The sequence below is a fragment of the Homalodisca vitripennis genome, chromosome 7 (genome assembly GCF_021130785.1).
Source record: "Homalodisca vitripennis isolate AUS2020 chromosome 7, UT_GWSS_2.1, whole genome shotgun sequence".
Classification (NCBI taxonomy): Eukaryota; Metazoa; Arthropoda; class Insecta; order Hemiptera; family Cicadellidae; genus Homalodisca; species Homalodisca vitripennis.
In genome coordinates, this window is record NC_060213.1 from 111,916,537 (window position 1) to 111,932,790 (window position 16,254).

Consider the following 16,254-nt stretch of genomic DNA (forward strand, 5'->3'; position numbering starts at 1 on the left):
GAACAAACATCCGCAAATGTTGCATTAAACAACGGAGATTCTTTCATATTAACAGTTACTGTGAATGTAACAAAAATTTGTTAACGTGTGTGAAAAATGTTCCCAGCATTTTTACACTATTTTTATTAAGATTGTACATTTGGTTTTTGGTTCAGTTTATAGCTTGTAATTTACAGTCATATTTCTGAATACATGAAGAAGATTGAGATTTTTTTGTGTTCACACAAAACACACAAAGTCTTCTGGAACACCGTACACAGCGAAGTGGCATCCTACAGCCAGATCTTGGGATTTTGTCTAATCGCTTTAGAAAAAGCTATTGCCTAATTTTTTTTACAAATTTATTTACCTAGCCTAAAGATACATTTTATTAAAGTATTATGCACATCGCAGTAAGTAAATAAAAAAAAACAATTAAGAATCCGTAACGTTAATTTGCGCTTATTTTTAAGAATGATATACAAATTTTAAATTTTTTTTTTTTAGTGAAAATTATTGAATTTCTCTAAACCACCTCAAAAACTGAGCAGAAATTTGTCAAAGAGGACGTTGATATTCTTTAAATTACTCAAATTAATTTCTTGCATAGAACGTACTAACTAAACTCAAAACCGTACGTACCTTGTAAATTCATCTTTGTTGCGTGCGTGCGTGCGCACGTGTGTGTGTGTGTGTGTGTGTGTGTGTGTGCGCGCTGTGTTCTTAAATGAGTGTATAGTCGAAAATGGTGTTTAAAAAAAAAGATATGTCTTTGGAATAAAAGGTACATTCAGAAAATCAAATGTTTTGGCCCCCAGGGATTGAAAAAAGTTTCGAATATGAATGGTTTCAACTCATGAAATTTTTAAAAAAATACTGGAATTGTAAGTAAAAGTAAGAGTATTTCCAAAGTATACAATTCAATTTGTAGTTTTAGATATTTTGCCAAATTCCAGATCTTAGAAATAATTATTTATATTCGATATATTTTATGCTATTGTGCATATACTTTTAAATTTAAATTTAGACGTCTATATCAGTCACAAGTATCTTCAAGAACATTAGAAGAAACGATTAAATTTCTTATCAACTTTGTTTTCAACACGCCCTGACTTTAATATTAGTTACAGACATCTAAATTTCTTATTCGTGTGATTTCTGTAATCATTTTTCTTATTTCATATTTTATATTTTGATATAGAAGAGTTTTCGTAGGTCTAATTTTTGAGGTGTTTGCCCCGAACTGTGAGTGGCGTGACCTCATGCCGGGGTAGCGCTGCCTGATCACTCTACGTTATGAGTTGGTAGACGTCAATGGGTTAACAATATCCGCATGACACGAAGATATCTCCCCAAAATGTTGAGGTTTCTGCCTGCTTTCCATATTTGGGTTCTATATAACGGGGTTTAGATCAAACTGATAGCATCCTTAGGGCAATAAAAATATATATTAGTGATTTGTCGATTTATTTTGCTCAGATCTAAACTTTGGTAATTTACATAAATGTGTATTTCCCAATTTGTGACAATAGTGAATAGATAATAATTTATTCTGTTTTATTGACAGCCTGAAGTTGTAGCCTAGAAATTGTTAGTCACATTGATTAAACAACGTTTAAGCTATTAATTTTTTTACAATTCCAACTATTTTATTTTAATCCATATTTTGGCCCGAGATTTTTACAAGTTTATACAATTAAAAAAAAAACGCATTAAATCTCTAAATTTATTTATTTTCCAATCAACTTTTTTAATTTAAACGCTCGTTCATAAAACGCATTTCGAAATAAACCAAACTACATCTAGATACATAGTACATAGTAAATAGTACATACATAAGTACATAGGCTGTTTACAAACCCATCCGGTAAGCTTTTGTCAATCTGTTCTTCGGGTTGAGGCAAACGAAAAGCAGTGTAAACACCGGTCAGACAATACTTAGTTTACCGTCTGTATCAACTTTGTTCTTGATTTGAGAAACCATAAAGATACAAAATAAAAATTTTGCCAACATTATTTTTCATGGAGTTAAATAAGAACACGTTTAAATATTATTAGTATCATATTATGGTCAAAGCTTGTTAATGTAATTAAAAACATTTTGACACATACAGTATAACATAGAAATCGGTCAAAAATAATATAGATATAGGCTGTAACGGTTTGTTGTACGGATAAATGATGCCGTAAATATGTAAACCGTGAAAATAATGCCTTGCATAATAATTTATAAGCTTATATCTACATTATTTTAACCAGTGTTTAATTTTTTTGTGTTATATGTGTCAAAATGTTTGTAATTAAATTAATCAACTTTTTATTATTCTTCAAAATTTGGCATGATCTCATTAGTTTTTATGTCATTTATCAATTTCAACTCTCCAATCTTGAAACGTGATGTGATAATCTATAAATGTTTATACTAATTTTCTCTTGATTTGAAACCTGCAAAAAAGAGTTATACCAAATTTAAATATTTGTCTGTACTAGTTTGTGAAAATAAAAGTAAAATCTAAAAGCACGCACATACAGACAGACGGTAAACTAAGCATTTCTGACGGAAGTTTAAACTTTATTTTTTTGTTAGCCCCGACCTGAAGAAAAGATTACCAGAGTGTTTGGACACAATATGAATACGGTGTCCCCACGATGAGGTTTAAACATTTGACATTTAACGGTCTACATTTTCATAATGGTCCTGGAGCTTAGTGCCAAATTTGTGTTGTATAAGCACACAACTTGAGTTTTATTGAAATCTGTAAATAAATGTCCCCTAAGGAAAAAACTCAATCGTCAGTCTTGCTAGTTTGATCATTTTTTCTCCGGTATTTTTTTTCTATCTGGACACACTTACAAATTTACTATCAGACGCTTTACATGTTATATCAGTGTCAGCTAACTATATACAGTACTTAAAGTGGTGCCTTTCAAACTCTTTATATAATTTATACGTTCGCCAGGGCCGGTCGTTTTTAAGTGTATAAGGCTAGGAAAAAGAATTTTGAAAAAATATCCCTTTCGATACTCTGCCTTTCGACATCCACCTTTGTGACGATCAATTTCTTGCATAGAAAAGTGTTCTCTGTCGATTTCAAAGAAAAAAAACAGGTTATGCGCTTATAACAGTGCGAATTTGATCTCGGCTCCTACTATAACCTCGAGTTCACCTTTATAAATAACCTATAATGGTACATCCTGTCATGAGTGATCTGCTCAAAAATTATTTATTTGATTGAAACTCATGACATTGGTTTATTTTTAATAATAAACCTATTAAGTCACAGGTCAATTAATATTCTGCCAAACAGTAACTTAACTACATTACTACTAACTGATTGAAACTCAAAGTATTCTTTCATTTTTTAAATAACTTAGTTTTATATTAATCATAGGTCAAATTAATATTCAACCAAACAGTTAAATGAACTACATCACTACTATGTCATTGAAACTCCGCGGTATTGTTTTATTTTTTAATATGTCTGTTAGTCATAAGTTAACAATCAGCTATATATAGTAAGTTAACTACATGTAACATACCTAACAGTTATTGTACAGAAGTTTGATAAAGCTCTACTAACAATGTAAACCTAAATGTTGCACTTCATGTTAAAATTGAAAACGTAAAATAAACGCATTTTGAGGGACATTCTAGGATGTACACTCTTTATAAGAACAACGAAAGTATTGTAAAATTACACAAGTTCTGATGTTATTTGCATTGATGAGCAAATTTCACTGTGCACGTCTCATGGGATTATTCTTTTGCCAAGTTTAAACTCATTTAACTCGCATTCCACATTGTCACATAACAGTAGTGTTTATTCTTACGAAAATAAACATGATTGAAACATTGTTTTAAACTCCTTTAATAGCGTAAAAACAGATTCTGTCAGAGAGTAAGGAATTTGAGATGTCCTCTCATGATATCTTTTTACTTTTAGGAGAATTTTAAAAAGACTGATTTTAAACATCGATAAACAACTGGAAACTCTAAGGACCTTCATTATGATCAACCGCCGTCCTTGAACAGTAACATAGGCCTACTACAACGTTACCCTAATTTTCCCATTGAGAATTTAAATTGATACATTGTATGGTTCGCGTGTATTTTACCAATCGAACCCGCCCTAAGTCAAGTACCCGTCACCCTCTCGATATAATAAAGAGGTGTAACAAACCCCCCTCCCCTCTCCACCGCAAACACACTCGACGCACGCAGGGTGTGTATGTCCAATCTGCGTGAGCCACAATTCCATAAACATTTGTGGCTCAGCTGCCGCCTTGTAAGCGAGCAAAATGTCAAAACTCACTAAGGTAAGCGTTTTTTCTTTATAGAACACTATTTTGGAATAGCCTATGTTTGTAATTCGTTGAGTATGTCTAATATTTTTAAGTTTGTAAGGCCCTAATTAAACATTTGTTCTTTGTTTGATCCGATAATCCAACCACTATAGTCTATTACGTTCCTAGGAACTTTTTTCCACCAACAATTTATTGTATTATGTTACAAAATTTAAATTATTGTCTATCCATTTAATAACAATTAAAAACAAAAAACCTATAACATAATAAAGTAACAGCAGAAACTTATATTGTGGAATCCTACTGTTATATTGAAATTAAAAAGCCAGGACTCCTCTGATACAAAAAAGTGTGTGTGTGTGTGTGTGTGTGTGTGTGTGTGTGTGTGTGTGTGTGTGTGTGTGTGTGTGTGTGTGTGTGTGTGTGTGTGTGTGTGTGTGTGTGTGTGTGTGTGTTTAAGAAAACATTAACGTCTATTATGAATATTTTAATGTCCCTGGTACATATTTAACATGTTTGAACCAGTTTCAAATCGGGGTCTATATATTACATATTGGCCAAAGGAGAAAATTAAAATGGAAGTAAATCCAAACAGACTATAATTATACTTATATAGGACTAGCAGTTACCCGCGGCTTCGCACGCAATTTTCTGTTGAAAAACTGGACAATATATCTATCTATTCTTTTTCTATGACATATTAAAAACAGTCTAGAGATAATCGATAGTCATTTAAAGCTATTCCAATCTCATGATCCAATTTAGATTTAAATTTAAAGAACGGAGGTTTGGGGATCCTGAAGTCGTAAAGTGAAACAGTTTTTTATGAGAATCAGTGTTTCCCTCCCACATTCCATGATAATTGATTGGAGTTCTTCGATGGCTTCAGTAACAATAAGAGTTAGCCTTTTTATCCCATTGACGAAAGTGTATCGTAGCTTACAACTAAAAAGTTGCTGCGGTCAATATGGGGCCCTGTTTGGGTCATTTAAATTAACCCCCGGTGTTTTGGCATAATACGTCGCCCGCCATTATCTTTTTATTTTCATTAGCAATGTAAACAGATGTTTCAGAATGTTTGTCGAATTATAGCTGTCAAAAGCTGTTTAGAGCCAGTTTAATTTGCATTATGAAACGTTATTACTTTTCGTTCTTATCATAACATTCGAATGTAAACAAACTAATTTTTCAATTTGAATTCGACTTTTAATTTTGGTGAAATGAATGTGTTATGGGTGGTAAAAAGCACTCTAAATGTTAATTCAGACCAAAAGCTATACCTGTTCCAAATTTCAGCACAATCCGTGTAGCAGTTTCAGCGTGATTCGAGGACAAACCTCCAAACATTCAAACTTTCGCATTTATAATACTAGTGGGATTAACTAGTGACCTGATTGTGCTCAAGTTTCGATAAATGCGTAGACTGCTTCCACCTCCCGTCCATTTTTCAATTATCTTTATTTTCAATATTTTGAGAATAAATTAATTTTAAAACCAGTCTAACGATTTTGATTAAATATTCATAATTGATAGGTTATGATAGGATAAATGCTTTATAAAAATCTCACCGTTTGTGTTACGATACCTAAAACCGAGTTCACTGCCGGGTCAGATGAAATTAAACCACTTCTAATGTGGACGATGTGGAGAGTGTCCATTTCGATGGGAAGGGGATAGTGTCATATTATGGTGGCAATGGTGAGGGTTTAAGAACAGTAAGAGCTCGAATACTTTAAATATGTCCTGTCGTTTGTTTGTAGTAACTAACTCGTGTTATTGCTCCTACCGGCAGTCTCTATCAACAGATATATTGGTGCTATCTCAGTGTTAGAAAAGATACTTAGAACGGTTACATGGCAAATTTTAGACCAATATCAGTGGTTCTTGCTTTTACTTAAATGTGAAAATTAAGCTTGGGCATATGTTTGGGACGCAGGCGGAGCAGCGCAGGGGAACAGGCCAGGCCAGGAAAGGGAAATTGTGGCAGCGGATATCTGAGATTCTACACAGTTCGGTTGAGTGAAAAATGTCACGATGGACACTGATACCAGTTCTTCCGCTTAGCGTATTTCTTGACCTGTCTAAGGCGTTTGACTGACTGGACCACCAGACTCTCATTTCAAAACTACATGACTGTGGGATACGAGATACACTACTCTCATGGCTTGAGTCGTACTTAAGTTCCCGCCTGCAACAAGTCCCTATAAATGGCGTTGCATCAAACAACGCCCTCGTAAAATATGGGGTCCCACAGGGATCAATTCTCGGCCCAGCTCTTTTTTTATTTATGTTAATAACCTCAGGTCATCTATATCATCTGGCCAAATGATTCAGTACGCAGATGACACAACTCTCTGTTTTTCAGAGTAAATGAGGTCGGGGCCAAACTTATCAACAAGTTGCCTCTTGACCTACAGGCTGAAAATGGGCAACCACTGTTTAAGAGGAAGCTAAGGAACCTATTGGTGCAAGGGGCCTTTTACTCCGTTGGCGAGTTCCTGGACCGGGGAGGTTAGTTTTGGTACAACCGTTGAGTGGGGGGGTGCCAAGCTTTAGGCCTACGCGATAAACCATAATGTTCTCTCTATTTAAGTTTTGTTTTATTTGAGAATTAAAATTGTAAGTGCTTTCTTTTATTTGTTTAGTTTTACATATAACTTTGTAAAACATTACAATATTATTTTATTTAAATACCTACACGACTTGACGCGTGCCATGCAATGTTGTAACAATTTTTATTATGGCAATAAAGAAATTTATTTATTTATTCCGATTCTAATGTAGTGCATAAAGTGTAGGATTAAAAGTGTATGGCAAGTGTATAAATATATATGAAGAAACGAAATTCTGAATGAAGAAACGGAGAGAATATTCTGACAAGTAAACTCTATGACAAACTATTTGAAATCCTGGTCCAGGTTAAATACTTCAGTGTCTTCTTACTGTAGTGTGGATTACTGAACTCCAATATAGCAGTTTCCTACAGAATGAGTTCTATTAGTAATTTCTCCCTTATCGTCATTTTGTGATCTATCCGTCTAAACATTGTTACATTTTTTAACTGAGTAGAACTACGCGGCACGAATGGTGGAAATATGTGTCACGACCACAAACAACAAATCTGTGTGTCAGCTTATGCATCACCGAGCAACAAAGACGTCCCAGACTACTGCCCTACCATGCTTGTCTGTCGTCATAACGGGAACGACTTGGCCAACGACCCACTTTATTAAGATATAGAGGTTCGATTAGTCGTTGGCCCAATGACCCTGTATGTTTCATTTCTGTGAATTGTACAAAATAGGGCCAACGACCCGTTTAGAGTTGTGGTTTGCTTTATTAAATAAATCGGTCCGATTACTCCACTGATCGTTGGCCCAGCGACTCTCTTATTTAAAACTTGACTAATTTTGGGTCGTTGGGCCAACGATGGGTGGAGCCCGTCCCAACAATCCACAATCTCAATACTCCGCATGTGGGTGATGTTGACATGCCGTTTTAGGCGCTCTTTCAACAACAGAAAACATTCCCAAGTTATATCACCAGAATGTTTAATGATTTTGCCCCCATAATTCGCCATTTGAAACTAAAATAATGTGTTTAAATAAATAATTAAGGGTACACTTAAAGTTAGGTCTGTTTATTCCCTGTGTAAGAGGATGTTTTGTCAGGGCCGCCCGCCGCAGCCGTTCTTTTTAATGTTTGTAATTTATTTTAAAATACTCAATACATGCAAAAGAATATTACCTTATGTTGTATTTATCCTATTGAGTTAATGTTAACATATAACGTAACTGTGATGGGAAGGGTTGATTCAATGTGAGTGTTGAATTTAGCTCCAGTTCAATTTTCTCTTAGCTAAACTTGACTCTTAAATCTGGAATAATGTTTGTCAGAAGATAATGATTCCAAAAATGTCGGTGACGTAGAAGCTCTTTACATCCTATCCCCAACATAAACACCTAGAACTACAAAATATAGAGTAATCTTTATGAAAAGGTATTCTAATTGTCACATCGTGTACACAATTGAATACACTACGGTGTTTTATACACGATTTTAAAGCACGGTCGAGCAAACCGAGTGTTCTACACACATAATGTGAATGTTGAGTTTGGCTCCAGTTCACCTTCATCTTAGAAGTAAAACTCAACATTCACATTCTTTACCTCGTTCAGGCGACGTGACTCAAGATTCCAAGAGTAAGATCTGTGACAGCATCGGACTCCAAAAGCTGCGCTAAGATGATTATTATTAACTGGAACTAAACTCAATATACTAACATGTGATTTGTTTAATTTCCGCTGCAGATATGTTCATCCTTAGTTTAAAGTAAGCTTCTAGGACAGGATTAGTAAAAGTGAAAGTTACTGGAGGTCAGAAAGGATTTACTTTCCGCTAGTACTGTCCATCTTCGGACCTCTACGCGCTTACTAATAAGCCAATGATACGAGTAAAGTGGTATATATATATATATATATATATATATATATATATATATATATATATAATATATATACTAGCTGTTTCCCGCGGCTTCGCACGCTTTTCGTAAGTTTTGCCCGCGTATGAGCATTTCTGGTTGAAGTAAATTTATATTTCCAACCCCGATGTAGATTTTACCTTGATGTCACGATCAAGAAAATATGTCAAAAAATGTATTGTACATGCATAATGTATTTTATTACAAAGTGGTCTACCACTCAACCTTTAAGTTCAACCAAAAATTTAGTTTAGACAATTATACATCATAACTTAGCGCCTTCAAATAGTGTTTCACTGTTTAATATACGTATCTATCTCGTAATTGCAGGTTATAATGTGCAGGCGCTTTGAAAACTTTTCTTCATTTTATTCGTTTATATTCACGACATAAGCGAATAATTCAGATAATAACTATCCTATCTTCTAAGTTAGACTAAATTACGGATACATGTGAAATTTGATTGAAATTGGTTCAGTCGTTTTGGAGTTTATTGGCAACATACATCGTGACTCAAGATTTTTATATATATAAGATATATATATATATATATATATTATATATATATATATATATACATACATAGATGTTATACTACATAAATATATATATATATATATATATATTTAATATTTATATTTACTATATATATAATATAAAATGATACATACAGGATATACTTTATGTATCATTATAAAGTCCGCGGTGTACTTGCTCCGCTGGGACTCGAAACCCGGATCTCTCACTTGCCGGGTGAATGTGCTACCATTAAACCCACAGATCCCTCACTTTTTACGATTCAATTATTTTGTATTCGGCCGTATCTGTCACATATGCGTACTTTTTGCGATTCAATGTTTATTGAAATTAAAATAAGGCTATATATATACATACACATATATATATATATATATATAATATATATATATATATATATATATATAAGATTAATATAGATTTATATATTAAGTAGTTTTATATTTACTTTTTGAATGGATAATAATATAATTCTGCATATATAATACTGTTTACTATTCTAAAAATACTTTCACATTTATATACCGTATATACCCTTTTAACTATAGACAATGCCTACGATAATCGTAGGGTAACAAGCTACACAGTATTGTGTAGTAATTGCGTTCGAAATCAGCAGGCGCTTGGCGCTTCTGCAATATATTCGACATACATCCACGAAATGCACTCGATGTTACTTACTGTATGGTGATAGTGATGCTCTACTTTATCGTTTCCAATAATTATAATCTATATCTCATTCAGCCATTATTTATTTCAAAATCTATCTGAATAATAAGATATGTTCACAAACGTATAAATAATTATAGTTAAGTAGTGTAACAATTAATAGGACTTGTTTTATGTTTCCGTAACATAAATTGTTACCTTCAAACCTGCATTAAGCATGTGAAATTTTAAGTTTGTGTTAACCAATGTGGCATACCGAAATAAATAATCTCGTATAAGATTAGAAAATAGGTTATACATGTTTTTAATGTAGACTATAATTATATAACATTATATAACACCTTTTCTTATTGCAATATAGTATCTCAAACGAATACTGTTACTAACCAATTCGATATATTGTACTATTCATATTATAATATTTTAAATTACAGAACTTAGAGTGTTAAATAAAAACGAAACAAATAAGTTGCGTTATTGACAAAAATAATTCATTTGTTCGTTTAAATTACTCGACAACATGAAAAATCAACAATAGATACCAAAACTTCAAACCTAAAATCATGACAATAATTATATTTATGTTTCTATATAATAGTAAATCACTAATAATTAATAGTAATAACAATAACTGTAATTGATACTAAATACCGTTAATAGTAGAAATCATCCCTTTCAGCCAAGAACGTAGCCAGGGAAAAATTTTGAGAAGTCAGACTATTGATATTTTCCCGTAGTGGACAGACTTTACAAAAAAGTAATTGTAAAATTTTAAAATTGGGGGGGTCCGGACTCCTGGAACCCCTCGCTGACTACGTCCTTGGTTTCAGATCAAATTATTACTCGTATAACAAAATATCTAGAATGTGTGTACCCTTAAGAATTCATCAGTAGGCAAATAAACATGTTAGATTTAATTTAAAGGAAATTATAGAACAAAACATGATGTATCATAACATAAAATGAGTTCTCCGAAGGTTTTGGTAAGTTATATCGCCGCTAAGATTATGTATCCAGTATTGGGAAATAATAAATCAGCTGATAGATAAACGAGAGTGTATGAGTAAAATTACTAACAGCATAATTATGTATTTTTCCCCAGAAGCGTCTAATTTGTTCAGCTACTGCATTTTAACTCAATGTTTAAAAATTTATTATATTGAAAAACGTCAGTAAGTGTGAAAACAAAATCCCTAGCTTACCTGGAGCTGGAAGGGCCATCACTGGAGTGTCCAGGAATAGCTGACCTATATCAGTCACTCACTCGACCCCACCCCAGCTCGCGGCTCGCACTGCTCTGTACTCAGTGAAGTGACACAAGCAATAGTTTTAACGCATCGCATCTGTCGTCACCCCAGCCTAATATACGCTCAGGCACGTCCCCAGATAATCGTCCCAGAGACAGCCCATTGTTTAGTAGGAGAGTCACAGCTTGGCTACAATTTATATGCTCGCCTGAACTTGCTCGCAAATTACAAACCGATCTGTCGTTCTTTCTTCGGCATTGATAGTAAATTTTATTCGGAATTTAGTTGCTGAATTGCCATCTGATAATCTTAACTTTTCTTCGTAAACGACTTTGAACGACTCGGTAATTAATACCAGTGTAATCTTTTCCTTTCTGCATTTTACTACCAGCCTGTCTTTTTTCCAAATTTTCCGTGAAATTAGAGCCATTTAGGCCAATTTTTAATCATGCCCAAATATAGATGTGAACTTTTTACACTATGTGCATGAATGTTGAGAAACATTTTAAAACGTGTAATTTTCTTAAATTACATTCAATTTTTTATTTCCCAAGTCGTAAATGAATAAATATGTTACTTCCAAAGGTATTACACATCTACATTTCACGTTTTTATCTTTAGCCGTTTTTATTTGGGCCCTGATTACAAAATTCTCGATCGTAAAAAATGCGACCAACCAAACCAATGTGATAAAGGATTAAGTGCATTATCACATGTTTTTTCAATTTTTCAAACTCAAATAATTGATTTCAAATTTTCTAAATTTTTGCTTTGCTTAAGTAGCATATAAATGGAGTTCGTACCTTCTTACAGCGCCTCAAAAGCGACTCTTGTTTCATAGCAAACAATTACTTTTTTGATTTTAGACTATTTTGGGGTTACCGTAAACCTGATCTTGACGTTCTTAAGAAAATATATAAAATTCCAAATATTTTTCGAACACAACTTGAAGAGTACTTTATTTACGTAGTTCGCATACTTCGATGGTGACATTATATGCGAATTGCTCAAGGCCAGTATAGACTAGCGGATCGGTCGCTACAATAGGTCTGTGATTGTTTCCGGAAGTGGCCGGAAGTGGGGTGGGGAGGCCCTACCGGAAGTAGCACCTATTGTTGCCATGTATGCTGCTGCAACAGTCATCTATGGTGAACAAGTGGTTGGCTACTTCAGGCACCCAGTAGGATAAGTACGATAGAACTTTATCATAAAGATTTAATGTTATAATATTTTTAACCTTTATTTGTTATTGCGCTCAGTGTTTTAAGTAGGTATTTAATATGTTTTACTTAACAATGAACACCCTTTGTAGAATTATTAATGTAGGCTAATTTGGAGCAACAAATTTAAAACTGTTTATGTATTTTAGCTTCGTTTAGCGTGATTATCTAAAATACTTATCAGAGTCACTTGTAAAAATTGTTTGGTTATGACATTTTACATTGATATTTTTATACGATTATTAAGATGTCAAATTTCACGATAGTAGTAGTTAAATTTAAACACACAAAACAGCATTGTGTAATAATTGGTCTGCAGAGGATGCCTAATATAAAAAAAAAGTCACTATCCTTTTGTAACTTACTAGGTGCACAAATTCCGCTGAGAATGTCTTACACGCAATGATAATTTATTTGCTTTGTACCAAAAAATAATACTGTGACGTCTTAGCTATTTAAGCAATTAGTGTCGTTTTTTGTGTACGCGCATGGTTACAGTGGCGTACCAAGAAAGGGTGTGAGAGGGATAGAAAACCCCTAAAAGCAAATAAAATAAAAAATATACTTTTAACAGCAATCCAACTTAATTGATGTACAACAAATAAATGGTTTACTTTTAATTTATATCTATTAAGATTTATTCTAAAGTCCCCGGTGTGGTTTGTTCTTCAATCAGTCACCCCCCCCCCCCCCAAGCAATGGCCTAGTTACGTCACTGCCCGGTCTGAATGTTCACTTGTACGAAACCTCCATAGCCTTTTTAAGGATCATTGAGCTATAATATCAAAATTCATAAAGGATAAGGGAAAGTTTCTGATTATCACTATTTTTATTTTATTATCACTATTAAAGATATAGGGCCTATAATGTTTAAACATTTCTCATCAATTACAATTCGAAACTTTATCCTTCACATCTCGTCATGTTAGTACATGTTTAATGTAGTCGTAATCTAATTTTAAAATATCATATCTACTACTTCCCTATTCTTAAATATACTTGTGTGAATGGCGGTTCCTTGAGGTATAACGCAAATTCTCAGATTAACACATTCAAGGACACACATTTTAAATATGAATTAATTACAAATTACCTATTTCGAAAGTTGATTGAAGTCTGAATACACTGTTGGGCTACAGTGAATAACCAAGTTACTAAACCATTTCTTTTTTTTGTAAATTACAAATAATAAAAATTATTTTAGTGATAAAAACAATTATGATTGATATGTAATTTCCTATGAAACTGTGCTTTAAAAAACTGTACAACGTATTGCTTTGTAAAGTGTACAACGTTGACGTGTCAAGTACCTACTCAAAGACTTCTTGAGGGAACTAAACAAAATGTCATTATTGCACTTAAGTGGCTCTTGAAATTCTCTTTTAAGTGGTTGCAACATCTGAGGGCTATAAAAGCGTCACCACACAATCACTCACTCATTCAATGATCCATTCAAGTTGTGTAACTTCAGTTCATCTTAGTCAAGCTTATCACAAGCAGTGGTGTACCCAGGGTTTGATTTGAGGGGGTAAAAGCAGACGCACAATCTCAAGGGTTTAAATGATGTATCGATAAGGTGGACCAAAACTTCAAAGATTTTGTTCAATAAATTTGTATCGTACTGCACAAAATAAAACAGTTTGTCATACTTCGAATTTGTGTCTGAAACGATTGTTTTAGTTCTATACTTGTTGCGCACTAAAATCGATAGCTGGAGAGCATAATTAAATTATTTTTTGCGTTAACCTCTACTTTTCATATTTTTGTTTCAATAAACCACAATAATGCAAAACGACGCCATATAATTTGTTGAAGATATTTTAAGTAAGTGAATGGACTTCAATAAAAACTAAAGGGTAATTAGCTAAAAGTGTAAAATACATCAATTAGACGAAAAACACACTATTTCGCTCCTGTTGATGACAACTGTTGTCCTTATTCATTGTTATTCCGTCTCGCTTTGTTTGAAGTACTTGCGTACGTCGTACTGTGACATATTTATGCTTAAACATAACTTATACCTACTTAATATCATGTTAATGTTTCCTATACACAATTTATACAATTGCATAACTTGTGGCGTTTTCCGCAAAAAAATTTAAATCCCATTGTAAAAAAGTGTCCCAATTTAACAAGGGTTTGTTAACAACGCAGCTGCAACCATACAGACGATGGTTCAGTAATGTATACACTAATTACGTAAATATACATTCAATCTGTAAACACCTCAAGAGAACCCTTCGTTATTATTTTTTATAGTTGACCCTTAAATTATTTGCTAATAAATTATGACGTCTTAAGAATTCTCATATTATAGATAGCTTTTTTACAGTATTGATTCATCAGGTAATTCTAACCTGTATCTGCATTAACAAGTCTGGTAAAAGTAGATAGCCTACAGAAATTTAATTTGTACAAACATTATATTAAAATTCTTATGTACTTTCCTCCACAACATAAATTTAAACCTCTAACACCTGTACGCCTTTATTAATACTGTAAGATTGTAGGAGATGTCTCAGTTTTGTTATAATTAATAGTATTCGTTCAAATGATAAAACGCCTACAGTTATCTGGATATTTCCAATAGCTTCTGTTTGATCCTGATTCTGTATGTCTATTTTACGGATTCTAATCAAGTATCCGTGGGTCTATGTATACATATGTGTCAAGCTGTTCGTCTGCTGGGCTGTGGCCTCTTCTTATCTTCCCGGACCTGTGATTTATGCTGTTTTGTAGAGCTTGGGACACGGGCTGAGCAGGCGCAGGAAGGAGAGAGACGTTCGTCTGCCGAGCTGTGGCTACTCACTACAGCTATGATTTATGCTGTTTTTAGGGCATGGGACACGGGCTGAGCAGACGCAGGAAGGAGAGAGACGTTCGTCTGCCGAGCTGTGGCCTCTGCTTTTCTCCCTCTCAGTTGTCTTTTCTCAACTACCACTTTTCTGATCAGCTGGCCAACCTTGCAGGTACGCACAACACCAGTCAGCAGATGTTCTGTCAGGTTTCATATAATACGCCGAAAATGATGTTTTTTTTATTATTATTTCTAAGGATTGTAGATGTTCAGAACACTAGGCCGTTTATCACACGCTTCAGGCATTTATAGAGATTTGAACCTGGGCCCCTAATGTTATAAGCTGAAATGTTAACCACTCTGGTACCAGAAACGACAAGGAAGATTCCAATTCTTTCTGGAATGGCACATTATGAAAAGTGTGATAACCATCCATCACACTAACCAAAGAGGATTTTAAAGTAATCAGAAATGTATTTTGCACTGATCTAATTTTTAATAGAAATTTACCTATTTTAAGGATGCAATGACACATGAAAAATACATTTCAAGAACACGAATTTTCCTTAGAGACTGATAATTATTGAACTGAAATTAATACTTCAACACATCTGTAAACATTGCTGTCTCATGCTGGTTTTAAAACTTTTGTAATTTAAGTCATACTTTCATAATTGGCAACATATCTCTTAGTATATTTATACATATTCAGCAGTGTATATTATTTATTCTTAGCTTATAATGGTAATGGTACTGAGTAACGGTATAGTATCATCAACGCCCATCGAGAACTAAAAATACATATATATTCTAAGATACACTCATTATTATAAAATTTCCTTAAAATTTAACTTTTAGGAGGATTTATTCCCTATATACCTCCTTGTGTACACCCCTGTGATGCATAAATATCCTTGTAAAGCCCATCTGCATTATTTACAATCAGTAACTTCATCTTAAGTAAACTGTCCTTTTTTGGCAAGAACAAAGTGCTTCCATTATACTATTGAAAACTTT

General features: G+C 33.5%; 1 protein-coding gene across 2 annotated transcripts in view; it reads left to right on the plus strand.

Moving 5' to 3' along the window:
* The first annotated feature begins 12,341 nt into the window (after nucleotides 1-12,341).
* The window catches only part of LOC124366206, a 35,962-nt gene continuing 32,049 nt past the window's right edge, over nucleotides 12,342-16,254 (plus strand). The window contains exons 1-2 of one of the 2 annotated variants that reach the window (XM_046822578.1): nucleotides 12,342-12,409; nucleotides 15,277-15,409. In XM_046822578.1, the coding sequence (XP_046678534.1) occupies nucleotides 15,280-15,409 (130 nt within the window). In that variant the 5' untranslated portion in view covers nucleotides 12,342-12,409; nucleotides 15,277-15,279. Of the gene's footprint in view, nucleotides 12,410-15,140; nucleotides 15,410-16,254 lie in introns of those variants that run through there. The other variant, XM_046822577.1, reaches the window with a different exon arrangement.